Here is a 24,705-nt window from a genome sequence, read left to right as displayed (position 1 = left end):
AACAGCTGGACAGCTGGTGGAGGGGCTTGGCCGAGTACAGGGCAGGTACCTACGCGGTGAGCGGAGGGGGCACACGGTCGCGAAGATGGCAGAAAGGGCTAACTTGACAGCCTAATTATAAGTAAACCAGAGGATAAGTAAGCCAAATAAAAGCGTAATAACTTTCTAATATTCTGAAATTACTCATGATAATTTTCTTAAAATTCTTAGGCCTTAAACCCAGTCTTTTGCCATAATAATTAGAGAGTGTTGAAATGGTATCTCCTGTGTTTGGACAAACGGGGATATGCACGTAAGCGGGACGGACAGTCTCATGCATCTAACCCGAGTCCGCACTCTGGACCGGCACTCGGTCGGTCGCAGGGGAAGACGGCCAACCAAACGAAATGACGCAAGTGCAGCATGAGAATTCGCACCTCTTCTGCTGGGTGAGGAATTGCCCCTCGGCGCCACTCGAGTCGGTACCCCGCCAAAATTCTACAGTACAAACCCGCCGTGCCTGCCTGCCCTTTTGACGCCGCTTGACTTGGGCGTGGATCGACGCCAAAACTCCAACTTCCAACCACATTCCGTCCAATTTTCCTTATCAGATCTAAACCCTGATACACCATCTAATTCCATTGCCCTCAACCGCCGCCATGTCCACCATCACCGAAGTCACCAGCATCCCTCAGTGGGAGCAGCTGCTCGCCTCTGTCCCACCCACTACTCTAGTTATCGTCTCGTTCCACGCTCCTTGGGCCGCGCCCTGCGCCCAGATGGCTACCGTCCTGTCGACACTCGCCTCCGAATATCCCGTCACCGAGCCTCCTGCCACAAAGTGGGTGTCTATCAATGCCGAGGAGTTGAGCGACCTCAGCGAGACCTACGATGTTACCGCCGTCCCATTCCTCGTCCTGCTGAGAAACGGTCAGGTCGTCGAGACTGTTAGCGGCAGCAGCGCCGTCAAGGTCCGAACCGCCATCGAGACGCAGGCGAAGCAGTCGGGAGAGGGCGCAGCGGCTGCTGATGCCCCCAACGGTATGGATGTCGACAATAACGCTGCCGCCGAGGAGGAGGATCCCGAAAAGAAGAAGGAGGAGCTCTTTAAGCGTCTTGGCGACCTTGTCAAGGCCGCGCCCGTGATGCTCTTCATGAAGGGCACTCCCAGTTCGCCTCAATGCGGCTTTTCGCGCCAGATGGTTGGTCTTTTGCGCGACAACTCAGTCAAGTACGGTTTCTTCAACATTCTGGCCGACGACGAGGTTCGACAGGGACTCAAGGAGTTTGCCGACTGGCCAACATACCCCCAGCTCTGGATCGATGGTGAGCTCGTCGGCGGATTGGACATTGTAAGTCACTCGCACAAAGTCTCCTGCTTGACCAAACTAACAGCTCTACAGGTCAAGGAAGAGATTGGCAACGACCCCGAGTTTCTCGGCAAGTACAGCGTGAGCACCACCGCTGGCGCAGCGGCCTGAAAATGGAACATATTGCGAGAACATTTGTGCGCATCTTATTTCCACGACGTGAACGTGGCCCTAGCGAGTCTACCGGATACTATGCTGCTGAGGTATGAGTAGAATCTCTTATAAGTGAGAGGTTCCGGCAGTAAGATATCATCAGGCCCTACGATGACGAAGTGATGGCATGTGAGGATGATGCGAAACTATGCATTCAAGGGACAATGGGAAGGATTGTCAAGCCAAGTTGGAAGGATAATCATGTGGATTATGTGACCATGGAACATTACTGAGCGCATGTTTCTTCGGCCAGCCGTGTAAATCTTCCTTTGGATGGTATCAAGTCGTGTCCAAAGGCTTCACGGGTCGTCGCGTTGGGCAGGGAGGTTCGAGTTGGTCATGAGGGAGCCGGGATTAACCGTTTTTGCCCAAGAATCCGGATAAGTTATGAAAGCAAGGAGAGGATGAGCTAATGATATATCCTTCGAGTCAGCAGCAACGACATAAAAAGCATAATCTTGTTCATGTTGTTTGATGCGCCCGTCCGTGTCGAAGCTGTGGAATGGCAATGATCGACCTGGCGTCAACCGGGGCCGCGTGGAGTGACAAGCGCTGACAAATCCCGGTGATAATCGACGCCCGTCCTCCGAAATCCGTTTCTCTCTTTGGTTTTAGGGTGATGGAGCTTTTAGGAATGACTCACAGCGAGAGGAGCTAGTGGTCGGGCTTGTCTAGGATCCGATGGGTGCCAGCTGTTGATGGTCTTGGTGGTTCCCTTTGCACGCATCGTGAGTATGGCTCACCTAAGCCCATGCATGGCATGGCATGGCATTCGCTTGCAGAGCAACAACGCCCTTCAACAGGTGTCGCTGTGATTCCATCCAGACTCGACCTCGACCCGAGCAAAGAGTTTGTTGGTACCTGATACCTTGGCGAGATGTAACTTGTGATTCTGAAAGCCATGACTGATCAAGCAAGCAAGCAACCGAAGCAAGCCACGTCGGTCTATTCGGCCGAGTTGGACCAATTCATAGCACCACCTGTCGAGTTAAACCCTGGAGACGGCGTCGCAGGCACCGCGAGGCATACGTAGGCTTATAAGTTCCCATGCCAAGCCGGTGTTCACGGCCTGACCTCGACGGACGACGGCGGGATTCCCGTCCGATTCCCGGTCAAGGCCTGGAAGCCACCGAAGGAAACTTGGCTTCAGCAAGGGTTCGACCAGGAGAATTTCCCGCTTCTACTGCCCTCGGGGAGCCAATGTAACCAGGATCTATGCGGCAGCCCCCCTTTGGCGTATCAACCCCACCATGGGGATGCGTGAGGATGCTACTCGATACACGCGTAGCCTCTACTGTAGGGGTGCTAACATGATCCAGCTAAAAATGTTGCCTCCGCTCTAGCCCGTCGCATTTAATAAGGCTGACGCTGACGTCCTTGACAAGATCCGAGAATCCTTTGCGCCGCTTGGGCTCTTTCTTGTTTGCCCCTCCTTCTCCTTGAAGCTCAAGCTCTTGCTCATGTGAAAGAGAGGGAAAGAACAGGGGACGATCGGAAGCAACGACCCCTCCTTACCCTCCTCCATCCATACCTTATCCTTTTTGATCCATCGACCATCTCGTCTCTTTGGTGGTTGGGCTCTCTGACTGCTTTCGCTTCGCTTCGTCATCCCTCAGACCGGCGCTCCCACAACGTTTTCGATATATTTGCTGAGTGAGCGAGCGACCATCCATCCATCCATCCATCGCAAACCGACCTTTTCCGCCCCGTACAGTAGCTGCTTTTGCGTTCTCTTCGCCTTCGCGCCTATCGCCTCGCCCTTTTCTTCACCCTGTCCGAGTCGGTCGATGCCGCGGCGTCTGTAGCTCTTCTCGCTGCCTCTAGCACACGCCCGCGACACCGAGCTCACCCATCCCACTGTTCGACCAATCTCCAGAACTGCCCGCTCATTGGCGATTCGCGCTGCGCTCTGCTGCGGACCAGGAGGAGGACTGTGCTGTACACGCTACCTGTACTGTAGTTGTAAGGGCGCGCGGACATCTCGGAGCAGACAGACGCCACTCATCTCTTCCCCGGTCCATTGGAGGCGAAGCGGCTGCCTGGTTGTGACTCGGCATTAGGCGCTTGTGCTCCATTTCCCAATCCATCAGAAGGTCGCCGTGCTTGCAACCGACTCACGGACCGGTACCTTGAAGGTGTTGCGCCCTATTGACTTCCTGCACGGAGGTCCGGTGCTCTCTAAGCCGGAAGCCCGGAGCTTCAATATATTCATGCCGGTTCCCTGAAGCTGGTCAGCTTCATTCTCGACCTGTTTCCTGCCTTAACGCCGGATCTCACCACCTCATCTGTCGAGATATACCATCTCGCTTCCCTTCTCCACAATGACCCCAACACCCCCCTCGACCAACTCCTCCCAGGGAGGTCGCTCTCCCGAGGAACAGTTCCGCGTTGTGAGGAAGAGGAATCGTGTACCTCTTAGCTGTTATCCTTGCAGGACACGCAAGTATGTTGTCCCTCACGAGTCCGCTGTGTACATGCTAACCTTGCTGACAGATTGTAAGCCCAAGCCAAAGATGGCCACGTCAACTCTCACTGACAATTTTGGCAGAAAATGTGACAGAAATCACCCTTGCAGTAACTGTACCAAGCGTGAAGGCATGGGAACAACATCATGTTCCTATGCGACGCCAGTTACTCGCAAGAAGAATCAAAGTCAAGGAGACTCAAGTCCAGATGACATGCAGAATCGTATTGACCGTTTAGAAGGCCTAGTTCTCTCTCTAATGCACGGAGGTGCTAATGTAGATGCTGCATCTGCCGCCGCTGCAGCGGCGACATCACGATCTGTCACGGATAGCGCATCCTCTGCCAAGGTCGGACGAGGAGACGAGGCCGTCATGGCCGACGACGACGAGAATAGCGACGAAGAAGAAGGATTGGCGACATCCTTGGGCTTCTTAAAGGTGGACACAGATAAGGGGAAGTCATTATACGTCGGGCAACAACACTGGCACACCATCCTCGCAGACATTTCCGAGGTAAAAAACTACTTCAACTCCCATAAAAAGGAGCTGGAGTCTAGTTATGAGCGAGTCAAGCAGTCAAAACCCATGGCTGCGCGCGAAGGACCGACGCTCCTACTAGGAGCCGTTCCAGCATCAGAGATGGAGATTCGCGCTGAACTACCACCCAAGTCAGCCGTCTTGGCGCTGTGCGACCGATACTTCAACTCCATGGACAACGCCGTCAACATCATCCACGAGCCAACGTTCAAGGAGCAGATGTTGAGGCATTGGCAGGATCCTTCCAAGACGCCAATCATGTGGCTTGGATTGCTCTACTCGGTTCTCTGCCTCGCCATGCTAAGTTTTCACAAAGTTGGCGACGAGCCCCCGGAGTGGAAGGGCCGGACGCTCGAGTTGGCAGCTGAATACCGGCTGCGGACGGTACAATGCCTGATCAAGTCGGACTACACCAAGCCTGTCGAGTACACAGTCGAGACCATGATTCTCTACGTCTTTGGAGAGTATTCCTCTCGCTGGGATGCTGACCTGGGTTTGTGGTTGATTGTGTCGTTGATCACTCGAATTGCCTTCCGCATGGGCTATCATCGAGATGCAAAATGGTTCCCGTCTGTGTCTCCTTTCCAAGCTGTAAGTTCCTCCCCTTTGGGCGGGCATGAGTAATATGGCGTTCTTTGACTAACAATTACCAGGAAATGAGGCGGCGGACATGGGCACTTGTTCGAATGTCTGATGTTGTCTTCTCACACCAGGTCTCCTTGCCCAGCATGATCTATGAGCACGACTGTGATACGCAGTTGCCCAATAACATCCGTGACGAGGAGTTTGGCCCAGACACGAAACAACTACCGCCATCACGACCATCGACAGAACCGACCCCTATCGCCTACATGATTGCCAAGTCACGGCTATGTAACGAGCTGGGAAACATCCTTCAGGCTACGAATCAAGTCGGCAAACATGTCCCATACGATGAGATCATTCGTTTCGACGCGAAGCTGCGGCAAACCATGCACGAATTACCGCCACATCTAAAACTAACCACACTGGAGGGCTCTCATGACCCAGTGACGCTAATAATCGCGCGGTTCAACGTGGACATTCTTTATCAGAAGATTCTTTGCCTACTGCACCGAAAATACCTTCCACGGGCTAGGCAAAGCGCGAGATACGCCCACTCTCGAAGGGCCGCCATCGAGGCCTCCTTGACAGCTCTAGATCATCTTGCGGTCCTGTACCGCGAGTCGCAGTCCCGTGGAAGGCTGCGGTCAGTTAGTTGGTTCGTCAAGTCGATTGCTACCAAGGACTTTACACTTCCCGCGATGCTCGTCATCTTGGACTTGCACTTTGACAACATGGCAGCACAGTCTGAGACGCCACAAGATAACGAGGGAGCTTCCATGTGGAACTCAGAGCAGCGTTCTAGGATGATCGGAAGCTTGGAAACAGCAAAAGACATCTGGAAGACGCTTGCGGATACATCTATGGAAGCATTCAAGGCAAGCAAGATCATCGAGATCATGTTGGCCAAGATAAAGGATCCCTCGACATGCGGCACTGAGCAGCCCATCATGCAATCAGAGCCGATGGCGGGCTTGACTGCGAGCATCGGTGCCGATACGTCACCGGCTATTGCCCCGGGTCTTATATCCCCCAACACTCTACCTGACTTCAATACCGGAATCAACCCCTTCTCGACACCAAACCAGGCTCCGTTCATGGGCATGGACTTTGGTATGACTGCCCCCGAGGGCATTGATTTCCAGACCGATGGGTTTGGCGCCGCAGCCCCAGCTTCTCCGTTTTCTTCCATGTTTGCCAACATGGGAACGGGGCAAACGACTTCTGGGATTGATATGGCTGCTAACTTTGACTGGGTAAGTTGAGCTTGTTACCAGTCCCCTGCACATATGTAACTAACCAGTGCAGAATGCCTTCGAGAACTACACGCAGATGGCCAATTGGGGAGCAGATCAGAGCTTCCAAATATACGGTGCAACAGGGGATCAATCGTCCCCTGAACAGTCCTCCTCGACAGGCGGGCGTAGTGGTAGCGCTTCTCAAGGACATGGAGGGGGAGGGGGAGGGGATTTGAACATGCAATGATAGAGCGAGGATTCTTGTATAGTAATTGGGACTCGCACCTCATGTTGTGTATGTGTATGACGTGACGTTGGACAAAGGAATAAAAAAGCAAACACTCCATTTCTAAACAAGATATTTTGCATCACATGTGATTGATTGAATGCTGCCTCCCGTTGTCAACGGTTTGATGCAGCTGGAGTTGTTTAATGCCTGCTTACGTCATGCAGGAAGCCGTGTGGAGGGTGGGTCCTTCCTCAGAAACGAAGCTTTTCAAAGGTTTGCCGCCATCAAGCATCATCACGCATCAGCGCGCGTCTTCTTCTCTTGCATCCCAAACACCAACACATCCATTCCATTGACACATAATCACCGTCACCCTTTACCGTGCTCATCTCAAGCTAATGGAGTGCAGAGATAGAGGAGGCATTTTCTATGCAACTCCGACTATTTCTCCATTTCATTAGACTGCAACGAACGTATCTCCTTCGTTGCTACGCGCCACCCCTCTGACAAGTGTTAACTGCCGCTCTCACATGCTTGAGGTTTTCCCAAGCCATTTTTTCCTTCTTCTGTTCTCCGCCATCCTTTTTCTTTCGTCTGGAGCTTCTGGATAGAAATGTCTTCTGGATTGGAAAACATCGGGGCCAACGCCTTAGATGCGACGCTCACTCAAGCAGCCTCAGGCGTCGATCACACCAACCGCGAGGATTTTGACATGACTGACCAGCCCGACAACGAGGATTCCGACGCCTCCAGTTACGATCCTGCAGCTGCTCTATTCGACAAGATCACCCAGTCCAGTGGCACTTCTGGCAACAAACGCAAATCACCAGGCTCCAAGGATCCCACCCAGCCCGACAACGTGAAGAGGGTAAGGCTTCAGGAAGACGGACCAGGCCATTCGAGAGAGCTCCCAAGCTCTACGACGGACCGAGCAAAGCAGCTCCCAGCAGGGATATGGCAGCATATCTTCACTCTTGTTTCGCCCAAGACTCTGGGCCGTTTGTTGTCTGTCAACAAACTTTTCCACTCTTTTCTCACTCCTTCTTCCTCCACAGCTCCCCTTCCGCATCGCAATTATTTGCCCTCTGCTCTCCCGTACATGAAGCCTGAAGCAATATGGCAGGCCTCGAGGCGCTTGTTTTGCCCTCGTATGCCTGCTCCGTTGAAAGGCAAGTCAGAGCTGCACATGTGGCGTCTCATCTGCTCTACAACGTGCCAGTTTTGTGGTTCAAAGGGCGATTTGCAATCTTTTGATGCAGTCGATGAGTGGCATCGCGGGCCAGGCGCCAAGGGCGTCTCCCCGATTTTTTCGTTTTCTGTCTGTACCTGTGGAACTTGCTTAGTGAAGAGAAGCACAAAGGTCAGTATTTCCCGTATCATGGCATGCTTCTATCTAACAGTCTTGATAGGAACTCGACGTCCTGCTGTCTTCTACAACCCCCTCACTTCTGCTTCCAGCTCTTCCTCCGATATTCGTGACTGACCAATTGCACGTTCTACGTCCTCGTGTCATGCAAACTGGAGTTCTCCCCCCGAACACGCAGGTGACAAAGTTCTATTGGTCAGAACACATTAATCAGATCAAGAATGAGTTCGAACAGGTCAAAGTATTGGGTTCCGCAGCCACTGAAGAATGGGTCAAGGGCTTAGAGATTCGGGGCAAGCAGGCTTTGGCCGACGCCTCGCGCTGGGAGAAGTGGGAGCTGGCTGGAGGGCTCAACCAGGTGCGAGTGTCTCTGAGTGCTACAAAGCCTGATCCTCCCAAAGCAGAGAACCTAGTACCAGTTGCATTTTCACCCAAGCCTCTTCCTGGCCATCATCTATCCAACTTGACTCGGAGTCATGAGGAGCGCCAAGACAAAGCTTCCAACCCGAAGGAAATACCCAGCCTCGCAGGGAAGCCGGACGCACCCCTTCAACAACCTCGTCCTCTGGGACAGCAGAAAAGAACCAAGGAAGAGGTGGCTCAGCTCAAGGCGCAGAGACGTGCCGACATTGAACATCGTGCGATGCTTCTTGATCCTCCGCTAACTGCCAGTGTTCTGGCCCATATTCCGTCCTTCCAGGCAGCTCTACAACTCATCACACCACTCGATGATAACGCATGGGAACTACTGAAGCCGCGTCTTCTTGCTCAACGGTCAGATGCCGAAGTCAGAGAGAGAGAAAACACGGCGAATGCTCGAGCACTCCAAGACAAGCTCGTGACACAAAATGGAAGCAAGCCTGCCAGAGAACCGAGGGAAGTCCCTGACCAGGAGTGGGACGACATCCAGGGACCTGTGAGGGCTCGCATATCAGCATATGCGGACGAAATCATCAAGGGGTGGAACAATGGTGAAAAGGTTAAGAGGAAGAACACCCCGCAGTTTGCGGCAGACGTTCTGCTCTACGTTCGCAAGAGGTTCTATGCCGAAGTTGCCAAGGATACAGCTGCGGCTGTTGCTGCAGGAAAGGAGCCGATCGTAGAGCCGCCAGAAGGACCATGGACCCAGAAGCTGACGTTGGAGAACATGAAGTGGGTATTCGACATGAAGGTCAAGCCGCGCACTGAGCAATTTCGAAAGGAGCTATTCCTTTGCAACGGCTGCAACCCCAGCGGCAACCTCAAGTTCTTTGGTTTCGAGGGCGTGATCCAGCATTACGCAGCCAAACACACCGGTGTCCTTAGTCTGGGCAATGTTGTCGTGCATTGGAGGGCGGAATGGCCAGCGGTGCCTCCATTCAGTCCTGATCCACGAGCCATAGAGCTTGGTCAGTACGGGAAGTCTTCATCGCACTCGCTCCCGCAGACAGGTGCCACGGCCCAACAAGGATTTGCTGGCTATCAACCAGCTCCGCCAGCGGGTTATGGTCCCCCTGGCTACAGCGCACCGTTCCCAGCACCACCGCTGCATTACAGCTCTGGTCCGCCTGTCCCTGTGCCACCAACAGACTATGGCGGTGTTGGGCCTCATGCTTATGGAGCACCCTACTCGTCTGCAGCCTATCCGGACAGTATGACATATTCTTCCTATCCTCCACAGTTCTCTTCGGAGGCGGCATATGGCTCCCATGGCCAAACAAATGCCTACGTCGAACCACACACATCGGGGCCAGCTTCCTATGACTACGGGTCATACCCCAACCTCCAAGGCGCCTTTGATTCTGGACGGGCAAAGGTTCCGTATAAGACACGACTTAATGCCATGGCTAAGATTGCTAAGGATACTTGGTTCAAATTGGGGGGTGTGAAGAAGCTACACCCCTCCATCAAGGTATCTACAGTTATTCATCGTATAGCCAAGAAGTTCCAGAAAGACTACGATGAAGCAGCATCTCTATCAATGTTCGCAGAGGCTTTGTCCAGTCACAAGGACATGCGCGCAGTTCGGGTTGCCAACGACATCTCGTGCAAGGCGTGCACCAGCAGGCGCGCATTCACCTTGGTCAACCTTGTCACGCATTTCATGGCACAGCACGTTGAAGGCCCTGAAGCTCAGGGACTGGCACCCATGGACTGGCGAGTGGACATGGTTTCGCTTCCAAACGAAGCCTGCTTGGCCAAGGTGAAGCGTAAGCTACAGAATAACCAAGCCGCGCATGCCGCTGTGGAGGATGCGATTCCATGGGCATTCGAGAAGTCGTTTATAGACAGATTCCTCCAGCAAGGCTCTTCGGAGGAGGAGCTGGAGACCACCCCAGTCGTGAAGCCGGGCGGTAAGCCAGACAAGAATCCAGCTGGGGCATCAGGGGGCCATGGTACACAGCAGAGTCAAACGCACAAAGCTCCCGAGGCCAATGGTCGACCTCAACAACAACTCGAGCATCGTCCAGGGCCTCAGTCTTCCGCGGAGAAAGCACCAGGCACCAGTCAACCCCTACCCCGGGCTCAACCCCAGGCACAAGCGTACGACAAGGCCACAGAAGACATACCACATCTCCGGCCTGCCAGCGAAGTTTACGGTGGCCACAAGAAAAGACGTGCTGTTGCAGTTCAGGGGCAACCTACAACTGGCATCTCCGCACAAGAGAGGCCTCTATCTGATCGTCAACCAGCATCGGAATCTGAATCTGCCAAGCGAACCGAGCGAACCGAGCGAAGAGAAGTCAAGGTCAAGGCAGAAGATGAGTCAAACAACACACCATCTACATCCGCCCGACCTCGAAACCCGACACATTGGCGCGATGAGCGTTCGCACGACTATCGCGATGCTCGAGAACACCGCTACTCTATCGCTGAGGCGTCTGGGCCACGCGACAGGAGCGCTTCAGTTGGAAACCGACCTCAGGAATATCGGCCTCCTATTGACGCTCCGGTGAACGCAGCATCTGGATTCATTGAGGCTCGCAGGGGCAGCAGACAGGATCGGCCTGCCCTCGAGAATCATGGCCATGCGATTGAGGAGGAAGTTGTCTACGTCGACGAATCGGGACGCGAAATAGGCCGAGGGATGAGAGCCCGAGATACCCTGCCTCAGGAGACCAGATACGGCGTACCTGATGGCCGTGTCTTTGAGGATCATCGCTACGCTCCCTCTGGCTGGTATGAGGGCCATGATCCAGCACGTTTTCGAACTCGCAGTCCTCTCCCACAATATGGGCAACCTGTACATCACTATGAGGCAGAGCATGCGCCTCACCGCGTTTACTACGACTATCATGACCACCGTGCAACAGTAGGCCCCGGGGCCTATGAATACGTCGAGGTCCGAAGTCAATACGGCGACTACTTCATCAGGCGACCAGTTCAACATGACGAGAGAGACTTCTATACCTACGACACTCGACCTCCTATGAGGGAGCAGAGCGCCTACCCAGCTCCCCGAGCTGCGGAAGGGCACTTGAACAGCCGTTACGCTGCTGATCCTCGAGCATCTGTCGCCCCAGGTCGTGCTGCGGCCAGGCCCGAGTTTGACGACTACGATCCACGATATCCTTCGCCGGGCAAGGAAGAGGATGCATATCAAGGGAATCAGAGATGATGATGAGCTTACTTGTGTGGGGAAATGAATTGCTCAAGGAGGGAAAATGAGGATCACAACCATGTACAATGACCTAGCCACCCTGTATAACTAGCAAATGCAACATGACTACCATGATTATTTGGTGTACAAGTGAAGATAATCAAGTTGAAGTGGTAAGTTGATTGTATTCTGAGAGGACGACGAGCCGAATTTGTTTTACATAGATACAAGTAAGTCTTCCTCCTCTTCTTTCTGCTCGCGCCTTGGAAAGTAAGTTGAGTGACAACAAATCCGAATGCCAGCGGTGGTGTACAAAATAGACAACAAAAAGTGTACAAGACTTCTCTCTCTCCTCTCTTTGCGTTGCTTTGCTTTGGATGGAAAGTCGATCAAGAGTTTTTCAGGTGAGCAGCCCAGAGACAGACAGCCGAAGAGGCAGCTGAATGATGAGCCTAGCCCTGCCAAACGATCGATCTTGTCCGTCCCCGATAAGAATTCGCCTCCCAAGTCTATCCGCACATGACGTTTTTTTCTCCTCATTACTGTCATTTCTCTAAGTCGACGCCTTCTCTCTCCAAGGGCATTCTCTCCAGGGGTTGGGGGGGAGTCCTGCACCCGAGGGGGGATGATCCTTCTACAGCACCTCACCAATAATCTTGGCGGCCTCGCGGTACGTCTGCAGCAGGCGCTCGCACTTCTCGCGCTCCTTCTTGACGCCGTCGTCCTCGTACAGCAGCTCCTCAAAGAGGGACTCCTTGTAGAGCTCGCTGACGAGGCGGTTCTGGACAACATCCTTGCAGTGGTTGACGAGGAGGTGCATGACGGCCTTGGGGACCTGATCGGCAATGGACTCCCGCACAATGTTGAAGTAGGAAGAGATGAGAGCCCGGATGAGCTCCGTCTCCATGGCCTCCCGCTCCGTCATGGCCGGTTCCGCGGATTCTCCCTGTCGGTGGGGGTTAGTTTCGTGGGAGAAGAGCAGGCCGTGTATCTGGTCCTCGGAACTCACCATCTGGGACGCCAAGCCGTAGTTCTTGCCTGTCCGGTCAAATTCGTCCTCCAGAGGCTGGGGTGTGGCCGTGGATGGACGGTGGGGGATCTCCTTTTCCCGGCGCACAATAGGGAAGCTGGTCTCGGAGTGCTGGCTAATATGTCGTCCGTTGGACAACGTGGGGCTGGGCAGAGGCCCGGTAGCACCCATGTTGGCACCGTCCTTGCCGAAGAAGTAGTTCAAGAAGGAGTCCCGCGCGCCTCCGAGGCCCTGCTGGTTAAGTCGAGAAGGCGATGCGGACCGGATACCGTTGAGATTTGACGCGTTCATAGCGGCAGCGATACTGGGGTGGTTTCCGTTCTCGAGGACCGGAGGCGAGAGGCTGCGAGGGGGTTTGGTCACCTTGCTTCGGCTCGATTTGGTCTTCTCGGCCTTCTCGTTGGGAGCTGTGACACCGTCCTCGTTCTCGGGGCCGTCACCGTCGGCCTCAATCTCCTGCAGGCGTCGTCTTTCCCGACGCTCACGCTCCTCCTGGATCAACCTTTTCCGTTCTCGTTCCTGCTTAGCGGTAACAACATTGCTCATGGCAGCAGCAGCGCCCAAAAAGTTGGGATGGTTGGTGTTGATGTAGGCGCGCTGGATAGAAATGAGAGACTCAACATACGAAGAAGCAGGTCCTAGCCGCTCGCGGAGCAGGTCTGATACCGTCTCGATGAGCTTGGCCTGGAGTCTGGGGTATCGGGAAAGCTCGGTTGAGCCGCAGGTGTGGCAAATCTTGATCAGTTCCTCATAGACAAGTTCCACGCAACGCTGGCTAGGAATCTCGAGGAGCTTGATCTGAGGCTTCACAAGGAGGTCGAAAGCCATCTCTGGGACAAAAAGACTGGGCCGGGGACCGGTGGAGTTTCGGATGGCCGTCCGGATGTCAAGGGCGGACAGGTTAGAGGTGGGATCGATAGACTCGAGAGAGCTACCGAAGACCGAGTTGAAGATGTAGTAGATACGGGCACCACCACAGAGCTCCTTGGTTGAGATCTCGGTAGAAGTTCCATCGATGGAGGAAATGAAAGAGGTGGCGAAGCGAGTCATCTGCTGCAAGATGAGAGAGCCACGGTGCTCCTTTCCGCTAAAGTGCATGTCACCGTAGCTAGCCAGCTCCTGCTGGGTCTGGCCCATGAGGGTGTTGAGACGGGCCTTGATGTCGGGCAATCGCTCACGGATGTGGCCCATGAGAGTGGTGTTGAGCGTCTTTGCTAGGTAGTGGGTGCCGCAGCGGTTGGAAATATTGCGGTAGGCAGGGTGGTGCTTGAAGAATTCGGCCTCGGCATGAAGAGCCTCCTCCATGGGCTTGTTTCCTTGGATGTCCTGCTGTGAGCGGTTGACAACACCAATGAATCCCAACTTCAGAGGGTAGACACGGCCCGAGAGAATATCCAGAGCATTGGTGCCGTGGTCCATAAGGTCGACCTTGGTCAGGACACCGATAGTCCTCCGGCCAAGAGGGTCAACATGGCGGGCAAGCTTGAGAGCCTCCGAGTTGACGATATCGACGTTGGCAGGAGAGACAGCAAGAATGATACTGTTGGGCTTGGCGATATATTCTGAAATTAGGTTTCGGGTCTGCTTCTCGATATCGGTAGGTTGGTCACCGATGGGAACCTAAAGACAAGAATTGTCAGTGGGGCTCAGTGCCAGCGCATGAGGGCATCAAGAAAAGTCAGGAAAGGCTTCTCACCTTGGTAAGACCGGGAAGATCAACCAGGGTCAGGTTAAGGACGTGGGGGGAGTAGATCTTGAGGTTAATGGGTTGTCGGTTGATGCCCTTGTTGTTGCCGGCGACGCGGGAAGTCTCGTTCTCGATCTCGCGCTTGACGTCGGTGAAGTCGTTGAATCTTCGGTTAGGGATGTGATGGAACTCTGCCCACTCGGAACGGCGGGCAGCACCGGGAGATCGATAAGGATCGAGAGAGGGGTCGGGGGCGCCCTCGTCATCGGGGACGTTGATGAGCTGGAGAATCAGGGGCCGACGGGTGACGATGCCGCTTCCTCGCGGCAGAAAGTCGCGGCCGACAATGTTTTCAAGGACGGAGGATTTGCCCGCGGACTGGGAGCCGACGACAACCTGGATAATACGGGTCAGCCTGGGGCGGCAAGAGTCAATTCGTCGCATGAAAAATGCATACAATCTGAGGAAGGTCCAGTGAATCGCTGCCGATGGTGTTGAAGACCAGATCCTGCAGCTTGTTGACGGTGCTGAGCAGATCCTCGCCGAGGGCAGCCATGGTGACGGAGGGAAAGAGAGGAGACCGAGACAAGCAGACGCAGACGCAGACGACAGAAGCAGCAAAGACTTGAAGCTGAGGCCGAGATCGTCAGAAGTCCAGCAGGCCAGGACACGACACAACACGGACGAGAGGCTGTGAGATTGCGCGCGTCGTCGTCGCTATCAATCAATTCCAAGAATTCATGCGGATTGATGCAGGCGTCGAGTCGGGTTCACGTGTATTTGCATAATGGATGGCAATAAAGCGCTACCTCTCCTACACTAGAGACCTGGGTTGGGCCTGGGTGCCTGGCTCCGGGCTCCACTGGAGCCTGGCTTCCAAGGTTCTCGGCTCGTGAGCACAGGCCTGTTGTCACTGGCCACAGTCAATGCAATTGCAATCCTTGAGGTGCCGTTATGCGTAAACAGTGCTGTATCGGGGCATCACCTTCGCCACGGGTCGGCTGACTTTTCCACGGATTGTGTGTGGTCTGGATGAAAGGCATGTCCACGAAGCAGCTGCCGGATGATCTGGGAGCCTGACAGAAGCCCAATTCAAAAGACATGAGCACATTCGGTAGCCCCGGTGCCCTGCCGGCCACGAAGCCTACACCGTAAGTAAGTTCCCTGCGTTACGTCGGGTGCTATATGCCTGTCTAAACTTGTTGTCTGCTAGACCCCAGCGTGGGAGCTTTCCCCTTGACCACGATGGTCGGTAACCTTATCGCGCTGTTCCCCAGAGACGAGAGGAGAAATTGACCAAAAATAGGCGAGTGCAAGACCGTCATGACAAAGTACCTAGCATGCATGAAAAAAGTGCGAGGCGTCAATGAAGACGAATGCCGCGACCTGGCAAAGGCCTACCTCTCGTGCAGAATGGACAGGTGAGAGAGACTGACTCAACTCAATGACGCAACTCGGCGCCGCTTTCGGAACATCGCGGGCTCATGCGTCTGAAACTTCTAGAAACCTCATGGCCAGGGACGAGTTCAAAAACCTGGGCTTTGCAGAACCTCCACCGCCTCCAGCTCCAGCAAAGGAGCCGGAAAAGGGCGTCAAGGGCGAGCTGCGGTGGTAACTAATGCTGCTTGTGCTAGTGGCGGACGGCACTGCAAGTGCGCGGCAGCTCTCGCATGTGGAATACATAAAGACCTGTGGAATGGCATGAAAGACGACCAACCGGGCAAATGAGAGGCAGACACATCAAAGACAGCGCTGCCCTCCCCCCCGCTCAAGCAGCTGTGACAGTAGAGGCAGAAAAAAAAAGAGGCCGAAAAGCAGGCCGTGTTCATGTACGATAAAGAGAATACCTTTGGGCAGAAGAGCTCCCCTTAGCATAACGATATAATGACCTTTATCCCCTTTGATATCCATGAAAGCCTCTTTCACAAGCTCAAAAGATGCCCTTGTTGCTGCTGGTGATCCTCTGACGCAAGCCATCTACCGCAATGGTCCGTTGCCTGGTCAACCCCGCAATCGAGCTCGCCCTTGCGATCGCCTGGCCTGGATGGCGGTACAAAAGTGACTCCCTCACTCACACCACAACTACCTAGTCTCCTATAGCGTTCGCCCTCTCTCTCCCTCGCCAGTGCTTACCTCTCTGCCGGACAGAATCCTCTTCTTCTTCAGCATCCCTTAATTCAATACCACGTCTTCCGGCAAAGATGCCAGGCACGGGGAGGTCCACCCCGACCCTGAACAAGTCGCGAAAGGTGACTCCGCCGTCGCCCTCGTATATGACCAATGATCAATTTGGTACGACCAGTTCACTGGGATCTGTGGTGATTTCTGGCTAATCTTGCTTGTATAAAATAGCAAATTATCTAGCAGAGCTTCGATCCCACCGTGTTGCCAGACCTGGAGGTGCACGCCCTCAGCCTGCGGGGGCTCGTCCAGCTCCCGCCACCCGTTCAAGCTTGCACCGTTCAAGCACCGGTCGATTCAGCCCCGACGCCGCCTCCCAGACCGAGAGCTTGCCTGGTGTTGAGCGCGTTCCCTCAAAGAACCCCAGCATTGCTGCCGGCAGCGTTGCCTCCAAGTATTCCACCGTGAGCCGTGGGTCCTATGCGATATCGGCCTCAAAGCCTCTGAGACCGTCCGAGGTCGTCCCCTCAGCCACCTACATTGAGCGAGGCCAAAGATGGATGGAAAAGGAGGAGGCGAGCTCATTGCGCGATGCGATGGAGGAGATGGACATCCGAAAGGGCAACAAGTCACCGCCTGTGCAGCCTGTGCCGGAGACGCCCGATGACGAAACGCGCATCTACAACGCTGCGCTCGACGAGGCTGCCGAGCTCGTCTGGCAACATCAACATGGCACACCGTCACCTCGCCCTGACGGCCCTTACCGTTACCGATCACACTTGAGAAAGAATAGCTATGCGCATGCGCGCACCGCTAGCGTCGGGGGTACCAGATCGTTCTCGGGCAGTTCAACCGATAGTGAGGGTAACGCCCCTGGTGGTCGCCCCTCTCTGGAGCACAACCACACAGGGGAGTCTTCTTCAAGTCGTAAGAACAAGTCGTACGGTAGCATTGGCCGTTCTGGAAAGTTCTCCGAGCAGCGCCGGCAAGCGAGTCTAAAGAGGAACATCAGCGGCGAGGTCGAGCGACCCTTCTCTGGGGACCAGATCTGGGAGGAACCAGAGTCATCGACCGCAAAGAATGTCACCACGTCGGGTCGCGCATCACCCGAGAAGCTTAGCAACAAGCCCCAGAATCCCCTGAACCGCGTGCGCTTCGAGTCGCCCAAGCAAGACACGGGCAAGGGCAAGGCCCACGACCCCGTTGAGATTTATCGCAATCCCCCAACGCGTTCTCGCAACCCGCTGTACACAAGCAACCCTGCCGGGGAGAATTCTGCCCCTGTTGATGACAGTGTGGAGAGAAAGAATGGCATGGAGGTTCGCAGCCAAGATATCCGTGCGGCCACGAGCATGCGATTGAAGGATCGCAGCCCCAACCTCCCGGAACCCACAGCCGTCAGTGACAGTCCGGGACGGCCCATTGTAAGCTTCGACGCCAATTGGAAAGCCCCGGACGAGTCCACTGATACCAACCCAGACCGGTCGATCCCGGCAGCCCTCAGCAGCAGCACCTCCTCCGCATCCTCCTCCTTCAAACCGGAGGCAAAACCCATGGAGATACCTAGTATCGTTGTGGCGGAGGAAAGTACGTCGATGTCCCGGCCGTCGTCCAACGCGAACATCCCGTCGATCTGCGTAGCTGGGGCAGACGACAGCCCGAGAGGCCCAGTGCCTTCAATCAACGTTCCCAGCATCGCAGTCGACGAAGCTCCAAGCAACAGCCGCAGCAACGGCATCCCCGCCATTGTGACGCCCGATGACCAACCGACCTCACGCAGTCGTCCGTTGCCGAACCCGGTCCCCAGAGGAGCGCCTCGACATGCCCAGCGGCCCCGTGGCCACTGGTCTGCAGCTCCCGGGAGCGCCAGACGAGCAGCTACCATCTGCCATGAGTGTGGTTTTCCCATCGAAGGGCGATTTGTGGCGCTGGCGGGGTCCAACGAGCGATTTCATCCCTACTGCTTCAGCTGCTACTCATGCGGCACCAACCTGCAGGCCATGGAGATCAGCCCAGAGCCTGACCACGTCCGCGAGCAGCGACTTGACCGCATCCGCCGTCGCGCGGCTGGCGAGATCTTGCCAGAGGAACCTGGTGAGACCATGGCCGAGGATGGAGATGAGCGCCTCCGGTTTTTCTGCCACCTAGACTGGCACGAACTGTTCGCGCCACGCTGCAAGCACTGCAAGACTCCCATCCTGGGAGAGCACATTGTAGCTCTCGGTGCCCACTGGCACTACGGCCACTTCTTCTGCGCTGAATGCGGCGACCCATTCGAGCATGGCATGACGCACATCGAAAAGGACGGGTACGCATGGTGCATCAACTGCCAGACGAAGCGCACCGAGCGACGAGCTCCCAAGTGCAGGAAGTGCAACATCGCCGTCATCGGGCAGTACATCCAGGCCCTCGGCGGCGAGTGGCACGAGCACTGCTTCCGTTGTGCAGAGTGTCAAAACGGCTTCGACGATGGCCAGATCTTCACCAAGCACGTGCCCGAGGGCACCATCGTGCTCTGCACTGGATGCCGAGCAAAGGAACTCAAAGCGTAATGTAATTTAGTCTCGGCGCTTTTGTGTCTAGGCATTGTTTTTGTTGTTGTTTTCACTGGCATTGACTGTTTTATGGTTTAGCACGCGAGTCTTGTAATTTATTTGGTCGTTCGGGAGGGAAAACGGGGTGTAAAGATAACTCGATCGCGTAGATTGTCTAGGTTGTTGGTTGTCCGTTCATTCGGTTTGGCAAAGGAGAATTGAGGCGTTGTTTGCGTTGTAATTAGGTTTCGCACAAGTCATTTGATTTGATGGATTCTAGAATGGCAAAAACACACATGGTTTGGTCCGGTATAGTGCAGTTTCCGTCTTGATTTAGGTGTTATCCTAATATGATCTGTTTCACTCTGCCCAGTTGTGGTCTGATCTGATCTGATATCAATCGTGAAGCCATTCACAGAGGCGCAGTCAGACAACGAGTTCAAGGTAATGGTGCGTATCTTTCGTAAATTATGGGCGAATCTCCTTCCGTATCCCTTTCATCTGATGTACACAAAGCGATGCCAGCCAGTGTTCAAATCCAGCCCGGGAGCCCTTCCTGTGTTGTTTTCTTTGCTTTCCTTCACGCTCCTCCAAGGCTACAGTGAACATCCGCCCACCTGCTCCTGGTGCACCTCGAGCGTGTCGCCGTCTTGCATCTCAAGCTATGGGAAGTACATGGTCAGCACCTCTGATCTCTAGAGTACGGTCTGTCCTCTGCCTGGCAGCAGGACGAGACATGGGCGGTGGGAGATACATACCGCGTCGGGGGTATCTGTGGGCTGGACACGCGTGCCGTCAAAGAGGAACCGCACCGAGCTGAGGGCCTTGCCCTGTCGCTCGCAAAAGGCGCCCATGAGCTTCTCGAGCTTGGTGGTGCGCTTGATCTTGAAGAAGACCTCGTTGTTGTTGTCGGTGACCTTGATGTTGAGGTGCTCCGTGTTGGCGGGGGCCTCGGCCCGCTCGCCGCCTGGGGTGCCGTTCTCATTCTCGCCAGACATGGTCGTCGGGATTACAGTGCTGCGCCGGGGATGGGAGTCAGCGCGCGACGGCGGATGGAGGACGTGGCAAGGTATCGGCTTTTACCTGTAGGGTGGAGGATGGTGTGTCTGAAGGTGGGGGAGTAGACGATGGCGTCTCGTTTGCACAGAGGCGCAGCGCGTAAAAGTGTGGGCAGATGGGGAGAGTGGTGTTCAGCAGATCGTGTGAGAGGTTGAAGAAGAGAAGTAAGAGCGGAGGGTGGGAAGGAGAGGAGAAGAAAAAAGGTGGTGTTGGTGGGAGGTGGAAAAGACGACGGGTGCGTGATGAGCCTCGACCAGAGTGAAGGCAACCCAGGCTCCATGTCCATTCCCCAGCGCCTGAGACGCCCATAACCTCAAGTCAGAGGCAGCGCTGAAGGCGCCCCGGAAGGTGGGGAGCGACGCCTCCCATTGGCTCCAGGCCTTCACCGAAGACTGGAAACCCGGGCGGACAGACGGCCGGTGCACGGAGGATTGGGATGCCGATAATGGTGCCGGTACCCAGTACAAAGTGAAGTGCTGACCTCATCACTTTGAGTTCGGAGATTTATGTTCTGGTTTGGTGAAGAGGGCGAGAGAGGCACAGGTACGGGGTACCCATGACATCAGCCTTCTCCAACCTCTTGTCGCCTTCTCATGTCTTGCGTTGAACTGCCATTACCAGACCGTCATTGATAACTCTGCTCAGAGACGAAAGTATTCGAGACGCGACCAAAGAACTAATTCTGCCACTGGGTAGATGCCACAATAACAGTTGCCTTTCCATTCCAATCCACACGCGAAATATCGCATTGCATAACAAGACAAGCAACAATGGTTTGTCCCGGCCCATGCTACTCACGAGCAATCTCCAATCGTACTGACAATGCACAATGAAGGCTCCCAAAGACGACGTTGAGGCTAAGCCTGCCTGTCATCCTCGCGCAGTGAGTTGATACCCTAGACAACCAATTCAATCCCGATTACACAGAACTGACTGTTTCTTGTCCAGTGCGCAATTCAAAGCAAGCATCTCATCCAGGCACAATGACAACGTGGCTGCTAACATGCAGATAGACTGCCTCACACGCAATGGTTATAACGAGGACAAATGCCAAACCGTCATCAGGCAGCTCTACGAGTGCTGCGAAATCTTCTACGAAAGATATGGCGAAGAAGCCTCAACCGTGAGCTGTCCAAAGCCATATCTGCTCAAGCTCAAGATGAAGCAACTCCGGGAGGAAGGAAAGTGATATGTAGCGCTCGTCTTATGGTGCGTCAACCGGTCTGGGAAACTCTGGCAACTGGTGTGAAAAGCGAACTTCTTCTAGGCGATCGTTGAGCACGCAGGAGGTCTCATGGACCTGAACAAGCATTGAATGTCCTGTTCCGAGACTCTAATACGAATGCCGATGACATTATGATAGAAGAAGAGAAAAAAGAGAGAAAAGATTTTCGAGTGGGTCGAACATCAAATAATACAGTGTTTGTAAGTTACGAGAAGCACTGTAACACACTGTATCTACGCGCCTCGCGCCTAAACGCGGCAGCGTCTACACCTGCCAACAGCCTGCATCGGATCCAGGCACCAAGGTACGTACCGATGGAGCCAAGCATGGAAAAGCTCCAGGCGCGCCAGTGAAGCAGCAACCAAAACAGACCCAGCATTTCTCTAGTTTTGACCTGGAGCATCAACCAGCACGAGCTTCTGTTGAAACCCACCGCGATTGCGCCTCCGATTCGACCTTGGCGACCCCGAAAACGCGCGATACCATCTCTTGCACCCGGGTCTGGGTATGCGACCTTGAACGAGCGCCTTCTGTGACCCCTGCGGCCAACCAAGCCGAGTAGGGTCGACGACTCAAGCTTCTCATCTCGTTGCGTTGCCTCGCTCTCGCCGACGACACGACTATTGATATAGAATCGACATGGAACCCACTCGAGACATCACCATGGACGCACCAGAGATCGAGAGAATCCTATCCTACGAGGCTGGACCCGAAGTTGAAGAGTTCGCCAACGCCCTCGATGACTGCCTCGCTCCTCCTCTCGAACCCGCGGACAGACGAGAACGAATCCTTGACCTCCCACGACGATACTATGAGAGTGCATTGCGGCGACTGGCACAAGTACGGCCGCGCATGGTGCGCGATGGCGCCCAGGACGATGTTGACATGGACGCGGATGAAGTCGATGCTGCCACCAGCAATCCCGCCTCAGCAGAGCTGATCAAGCGCCTCGAACGGGAGGCACAGACCTGGGACCTTTTGCGCCGGCTGCTTCCGCTGAGATATTCAAGTTCTGATGCGAATCAGATGGATTTCGACCAGAGCACCAAGACCCCACGAAAGGACCTGCTCCGTGATTTTCTGGCCACAGATCCGTCAGCACGAGAACGACAAGCAGTTATACAATGGCTCCAGACTAACGCTGCTTCTGGTCCCGATATCGATGAGCTTGCTCGCGAACTTCAACAGAACGCCGATAGAGGTGATATCATCGCTCACGGCTGGCTTCACACACGATCTTCTATCAAGCTCAGAAAAAGCGTCACTGCCTGGCCGCATCTGCTCGATCGTCAGTCGCCAGCCGTTGCGACATCGTTCCTCAATGCGGATGGTTCACCCCTCGTCACGCAGCTTGATCCTGATGCTGCGACTCGCCAAGGACGGAAACTTGAGCCACAGGACGAATACTTTGAGCGTGCCATCTGGCTCGGCTGTTTTGAGCACCTCCGCCGTGGATCTAACCTCGAGACTATTCGCGAGTGGTGTCAGGAGAGGACAGAGATGTGGCGGGCTATCTCTACCTCTGCCGTTCTCCTATCTACCGATGATAACCAGCAGTTACCTATTACCAACCCAGCATCTTTAGCTCTGTGGCGACGCATGTGCTTCAGCTTGGCTCGATCAGGCGGCTGTGACGACTATGAGCGTGCAGTATATGGTGTTCTCTCTGGAGATATTGCCAGCGTGGAAAAGGTGGCACTCACTTGGGACGACTTCCTCTTTGCCAACTACAACGCCTTGCTACGCACCCAGTTGGACACGTACGTGCTTGGTCTATGCCCGGCCAGCGTGGCTGCAGGTATGACGCAATCATTCCCTTCGTTTGACGCTGTTCAGTACCACGGTGATCCGGAAACCGTCGACAAGCGCCTCATTCGCTCTCTCGAGTCCAACCCGCAGATCCGTGACGAAGCACACGAACCCAGCAAAGCGCTTCAAGCATCCCTGATTTCCAAGGAGATTGGAAACTACCTGTATGAGCAGGGACTGGTTATCTCGTCCAGCGCAGACCACCATGAGTCGAAGCTTTACCGTTCAGAGCCCAATGGCCTTGACTTGAACAAGGACAGGTTCTTCCAGACAACCCAGCACTATGGACTGCGCATTGTAGCGCACGTCTATCTTCTCATCACTCTGCTCGATAAGCTGAGCTCCAGGGATGACTCTCTGGCTCCCCTGTCTTCACCCCCAGACTGCAGACGCTCTCAGGAAAATCTCATCGCAGGCTATGCCCACTACTTGCGCCTGGCTCAGCTGCAAGAATTAATACCCCTTTACTGCTCGATTCTCGAGGAGCCTCGGTCTTACGAGGTGCTCAGTTACAACCTCATCCCCGAAAAGGACACCAAGCAGCGTCTGATGCAGCTCCGGCTCATCAAGAAGGCAGGCATTGACGTGTTCAAGTTTGTCAAGACGCAAGCATGGCTCATGTATGACGATCTTGGCCCACCCAAGAGCACGTTCCCTGCCAAGGAGTCCTTCAGCATTATTGCTCCTGGACCGCCAACTTCGCGACGAGGCCGACCTATCAAGCCGGACTTTTTCGGTGAGGATGAGACCCAGATCGAGGCGACACACGAGAATTTAATTCGCTCCATCGAATGGCTTCTGCTGGTCCAAGAGACGTGGCCCAATGTGTTCTCCATGGGAACCAAGGTCTACAAGTACTTTTTGCGTAAGTCGGCTTGATGCTATCTCAATGATAAAGACTGACCCTGTCACAGGCAATCTTCACCTCAACGCTGCTCGCCAATTGATGAGGAGAGTATCTTTTGCTGATGTCTTGCAAGCCGCCACTGAAGATGATAGCACGGAAGCAGGCTGGTTTGAGGACACCCCCGAGTTCTGGGCTAAGCATCTGGACCGGAGAGGTATTCTTGATGTGACCCCTGATCAAGTGGCTTCAGATGCCCGAAAGTTTAGAGAGCTGGAGGCTCTGGTACGAGCTCTTGATAGCCTGGAAACGGTCGCCTCTTTCTCTGAGCTCACGAATGAGTATGTTGAATCTTTCAAATGAGCCTTGAGAATCAAGACTAACAAAACAAGCAGGGAGAGTGTCAAGTCTCGTGAGTTCTGGGCTTCGATTGGGGAGGAAGTCAAGAATTCAAAGGAGATGATGCAGCCACTTCTCAACAACTGGCTCCTGGTGGGCATCGAGGGTGAGTCTTGGATGGTATTTGATTGGAAGTGCTCTGTACTAATATCGAAACAGAAGGTGATGAGGAACTCCGGGACCTCCGCAAGGCCTATCTCCCCGAGACGATCCTGGCCTATATCAGCTCGCTGCACTTTGCAGGCACCGGCTTGTCGCGAGACAACCTGCTAGAGTGTATGGAGCTGGCTGCCATCATTGCAGAGCGCAGCTCTGATCTGTCGACAAGCTTCATGGATGCAGGACGTATGAAGGAACTGGTCGAGGCTTTTGCGGCAGTCAGCAAGGCGTTGGCCATCAGCACCGGGGAGAAGAGGGCCACTGGCGCGAGCAGCAAGAAGCTGCGCGAGATGGGATGGTCACGGGATCTGTGGTCGGTGAAGCATTGATATCCATCGT

The 24,705-nt window shown here is 54.5% G+C and overlaps 9 protein-coding genes across 9 annotated transcripts; 7 read left to right on the top strand and 2 right to left on the bottom strand.

Moving 5' to 3' along the window:
- Positions 1-638: 638 nt before the first annotated feature.
- NCS54_00053600 (Thioredoxin domain-containing protein) lies at positions 639-1,460 on the top strand (the record flags this gene model as incomplete). Its single annotated transcript, XM_053146186.1, has 2 exons — positions 639-1,331; positions 1,383-1,460. 2 exons carry the CDS (start codon positions 639-641, stop codon positions 1,458-1,460), a joined length of 771 nt encoding a protein of 256 aa, XP_053002161.1.
- A 2,363-nt stretch (positions 1,461-3,823) lies between these two features.
- On the top strand, positions 3,824-6,571 carry NCS54_00053500 (Hypothetical protein; the record flags this gene model as incomplete). Its single annotated transcript, XM_053146185.1, has 3 exons — positions 3,824-5,095; positions 5,158-6,342; positions 6,395-6,571. 3 exons carry the CDS (start codon positions 3,824-3,826, stop codon positions 6,569-6,571), a joined length of 2,634 nt encoding a protein of 877 aa, XP_053002160.1.
- A 694-nt stretch (positions 6,572-7,265) lies between these two features.
- Positions 7,266-11,517, top strand: NCS54_00053400 (Hypothetical protein; the record flags this gene model as incomplete). Its single annotated transcript, XM_053146184.1, has 1 exon — positions 9,109-11,517. Exon 1 carries the CDS (start codon positions 9,553-9,555, stop codon positions 11,515-11,517), a length of 1,965 nt encoding a protein of 654 aa, XP_053002159.1. The 5' UTR covers positions 9,109-9,552.
- Positions 11,518-12,133: 616 nt separating this feature from the next.
- NCS54_00053300 (Hypothetical protein) lies at positions 12,134-14,772 on the bottom strand (the record flags this gene model as incomplete). The annotated part of the gene is made up of 4 exons (XM_053146183.1): positions 12,134-12,445; positions 12,509-14,149; positions 14,226-14,612; positions 14,674-14,772. The coding sequence occupies 4 exons, from the start codon at positions 14,770-14,772 to the stop codon at positions 12,134-12,136; spliced, it is 2,439 nt and encodes an 812-aa protein (XP_053002158.1).
- A 545-nt stretch (positions 14,773-15,317) lies between these two features.
- Positions 15,318-15,831, top strand: NCS54_00053200 (Hypothetical protein; the record flags this gene model as incomplete). The annotated part of the gene is made up of 4 exons (XM_053146182.1): positions 15,318-15,367; positions 15,430-15,464; positions 15,523-15,637; positions 15,720-15,831. The coding sequence occupies 4 exons, from the start codon at positions 15,318-15,320 to the stop codon at positions 15,829-15,831; spliced, it is 312 nt and encodes a 103-aa protein (XP_053002157.1).
- A 586-nt stretch (positions 15,832-16,417) lies between these two features.
- Positions 16,418-18,889, top strand: NCS54_00053100 (Hypothetical protein; the record flags this gene model as incomplete). The annotated part of the gene is made up of 2 exons (XM_053146181.1): positions 16,418-16,508; positions 16,569-18,889. The coding sequence occupies 2 exons, from the start codon at positions 16,418-16,420 to the stop codon at positions 18,887-18,889; spliced, it is 2,412 nt and encodes an 803-aa protein (XP_053002156.1).
- Positions 18,890-19,467: 578 nt separating this feature from the next.
- Positions 19,468-19,869, bottom strand: NCS54_00053000 (Ubiquitin-like domain-containing protein; the record flags this gene model as incomplete). The annotated part of the gene is made up of 2 exons (XM_053146180.1): positions 19,468-19,533; positions 19,630-19,869. 2 exons carry the CDS (start codon positions 19,867-19,869, stop codon positions 19,468-19,470), a joined length of 306 nt encoding a protein of 101 aa, XP_053002155.1.
- An 831-nt stretch (positions 19,870-20,700) lies between these two features.
- Positions 20,701-21,119, top strand: NCS54_00052900 (Cx9C motif-containing protein 4, mitochondrial; the record flags this gene model as incomplete). The annotated part of the gene is made up of 3 exons (XM_053146179.1): positions 20,701-20,703; positions 20,766-20,813; positions 20,940-21,119. The coding sequence occupies 3 exons, from the start codon at positions 20,701-20,703 to the stop codon at positions 21,117-21,119; spliced, it is 231 nt and encodes a 76-aa protein (XP_053002154.1).
- A 675-nt stretch (positions 21,120-21,794) lies between these two features.
- Positions 21,795-24,695, top strand: NCS54_00052800 (Nuclear pore complex protein; the record flags this gene model as incomplete). The annotated part of the gene is made up of 4 exons (XM_053146178.1): positions 21,795-23,829; positions 23,879-24,149; positions 24,201-24,313; positions 24,367-24,695. The coding sequence occupies 4 exons, from the start codon at positions 21,795-21,797 to the stop codon at positions 24,693-24,695; spliced, it is 2,748 nt and encodes a 915-aa protein (XP_053002153.1).
- Between the last annotated feature and the right edge of the window lie 10 nt (positions 24,696-24,705).

This window comes from Fusarium falciforme, chromosome 1 (genome assembly GCF_026873545.1).
Source record: "Fusarium falciforme chromosome 1, complete sequence".
Taxonomy (NCBI): Eukaryota; Fungi; Ascomycota; class Sordariomycetes; order Hypocreales; family Nectriaceae; genus Fusarium; species Fusarium falciforme.
The sequence above is the reverse complement of the archived record's forward strand: the minus strand, read 5'-3'. Positions and strand labels throughout refer to the sequence as shown.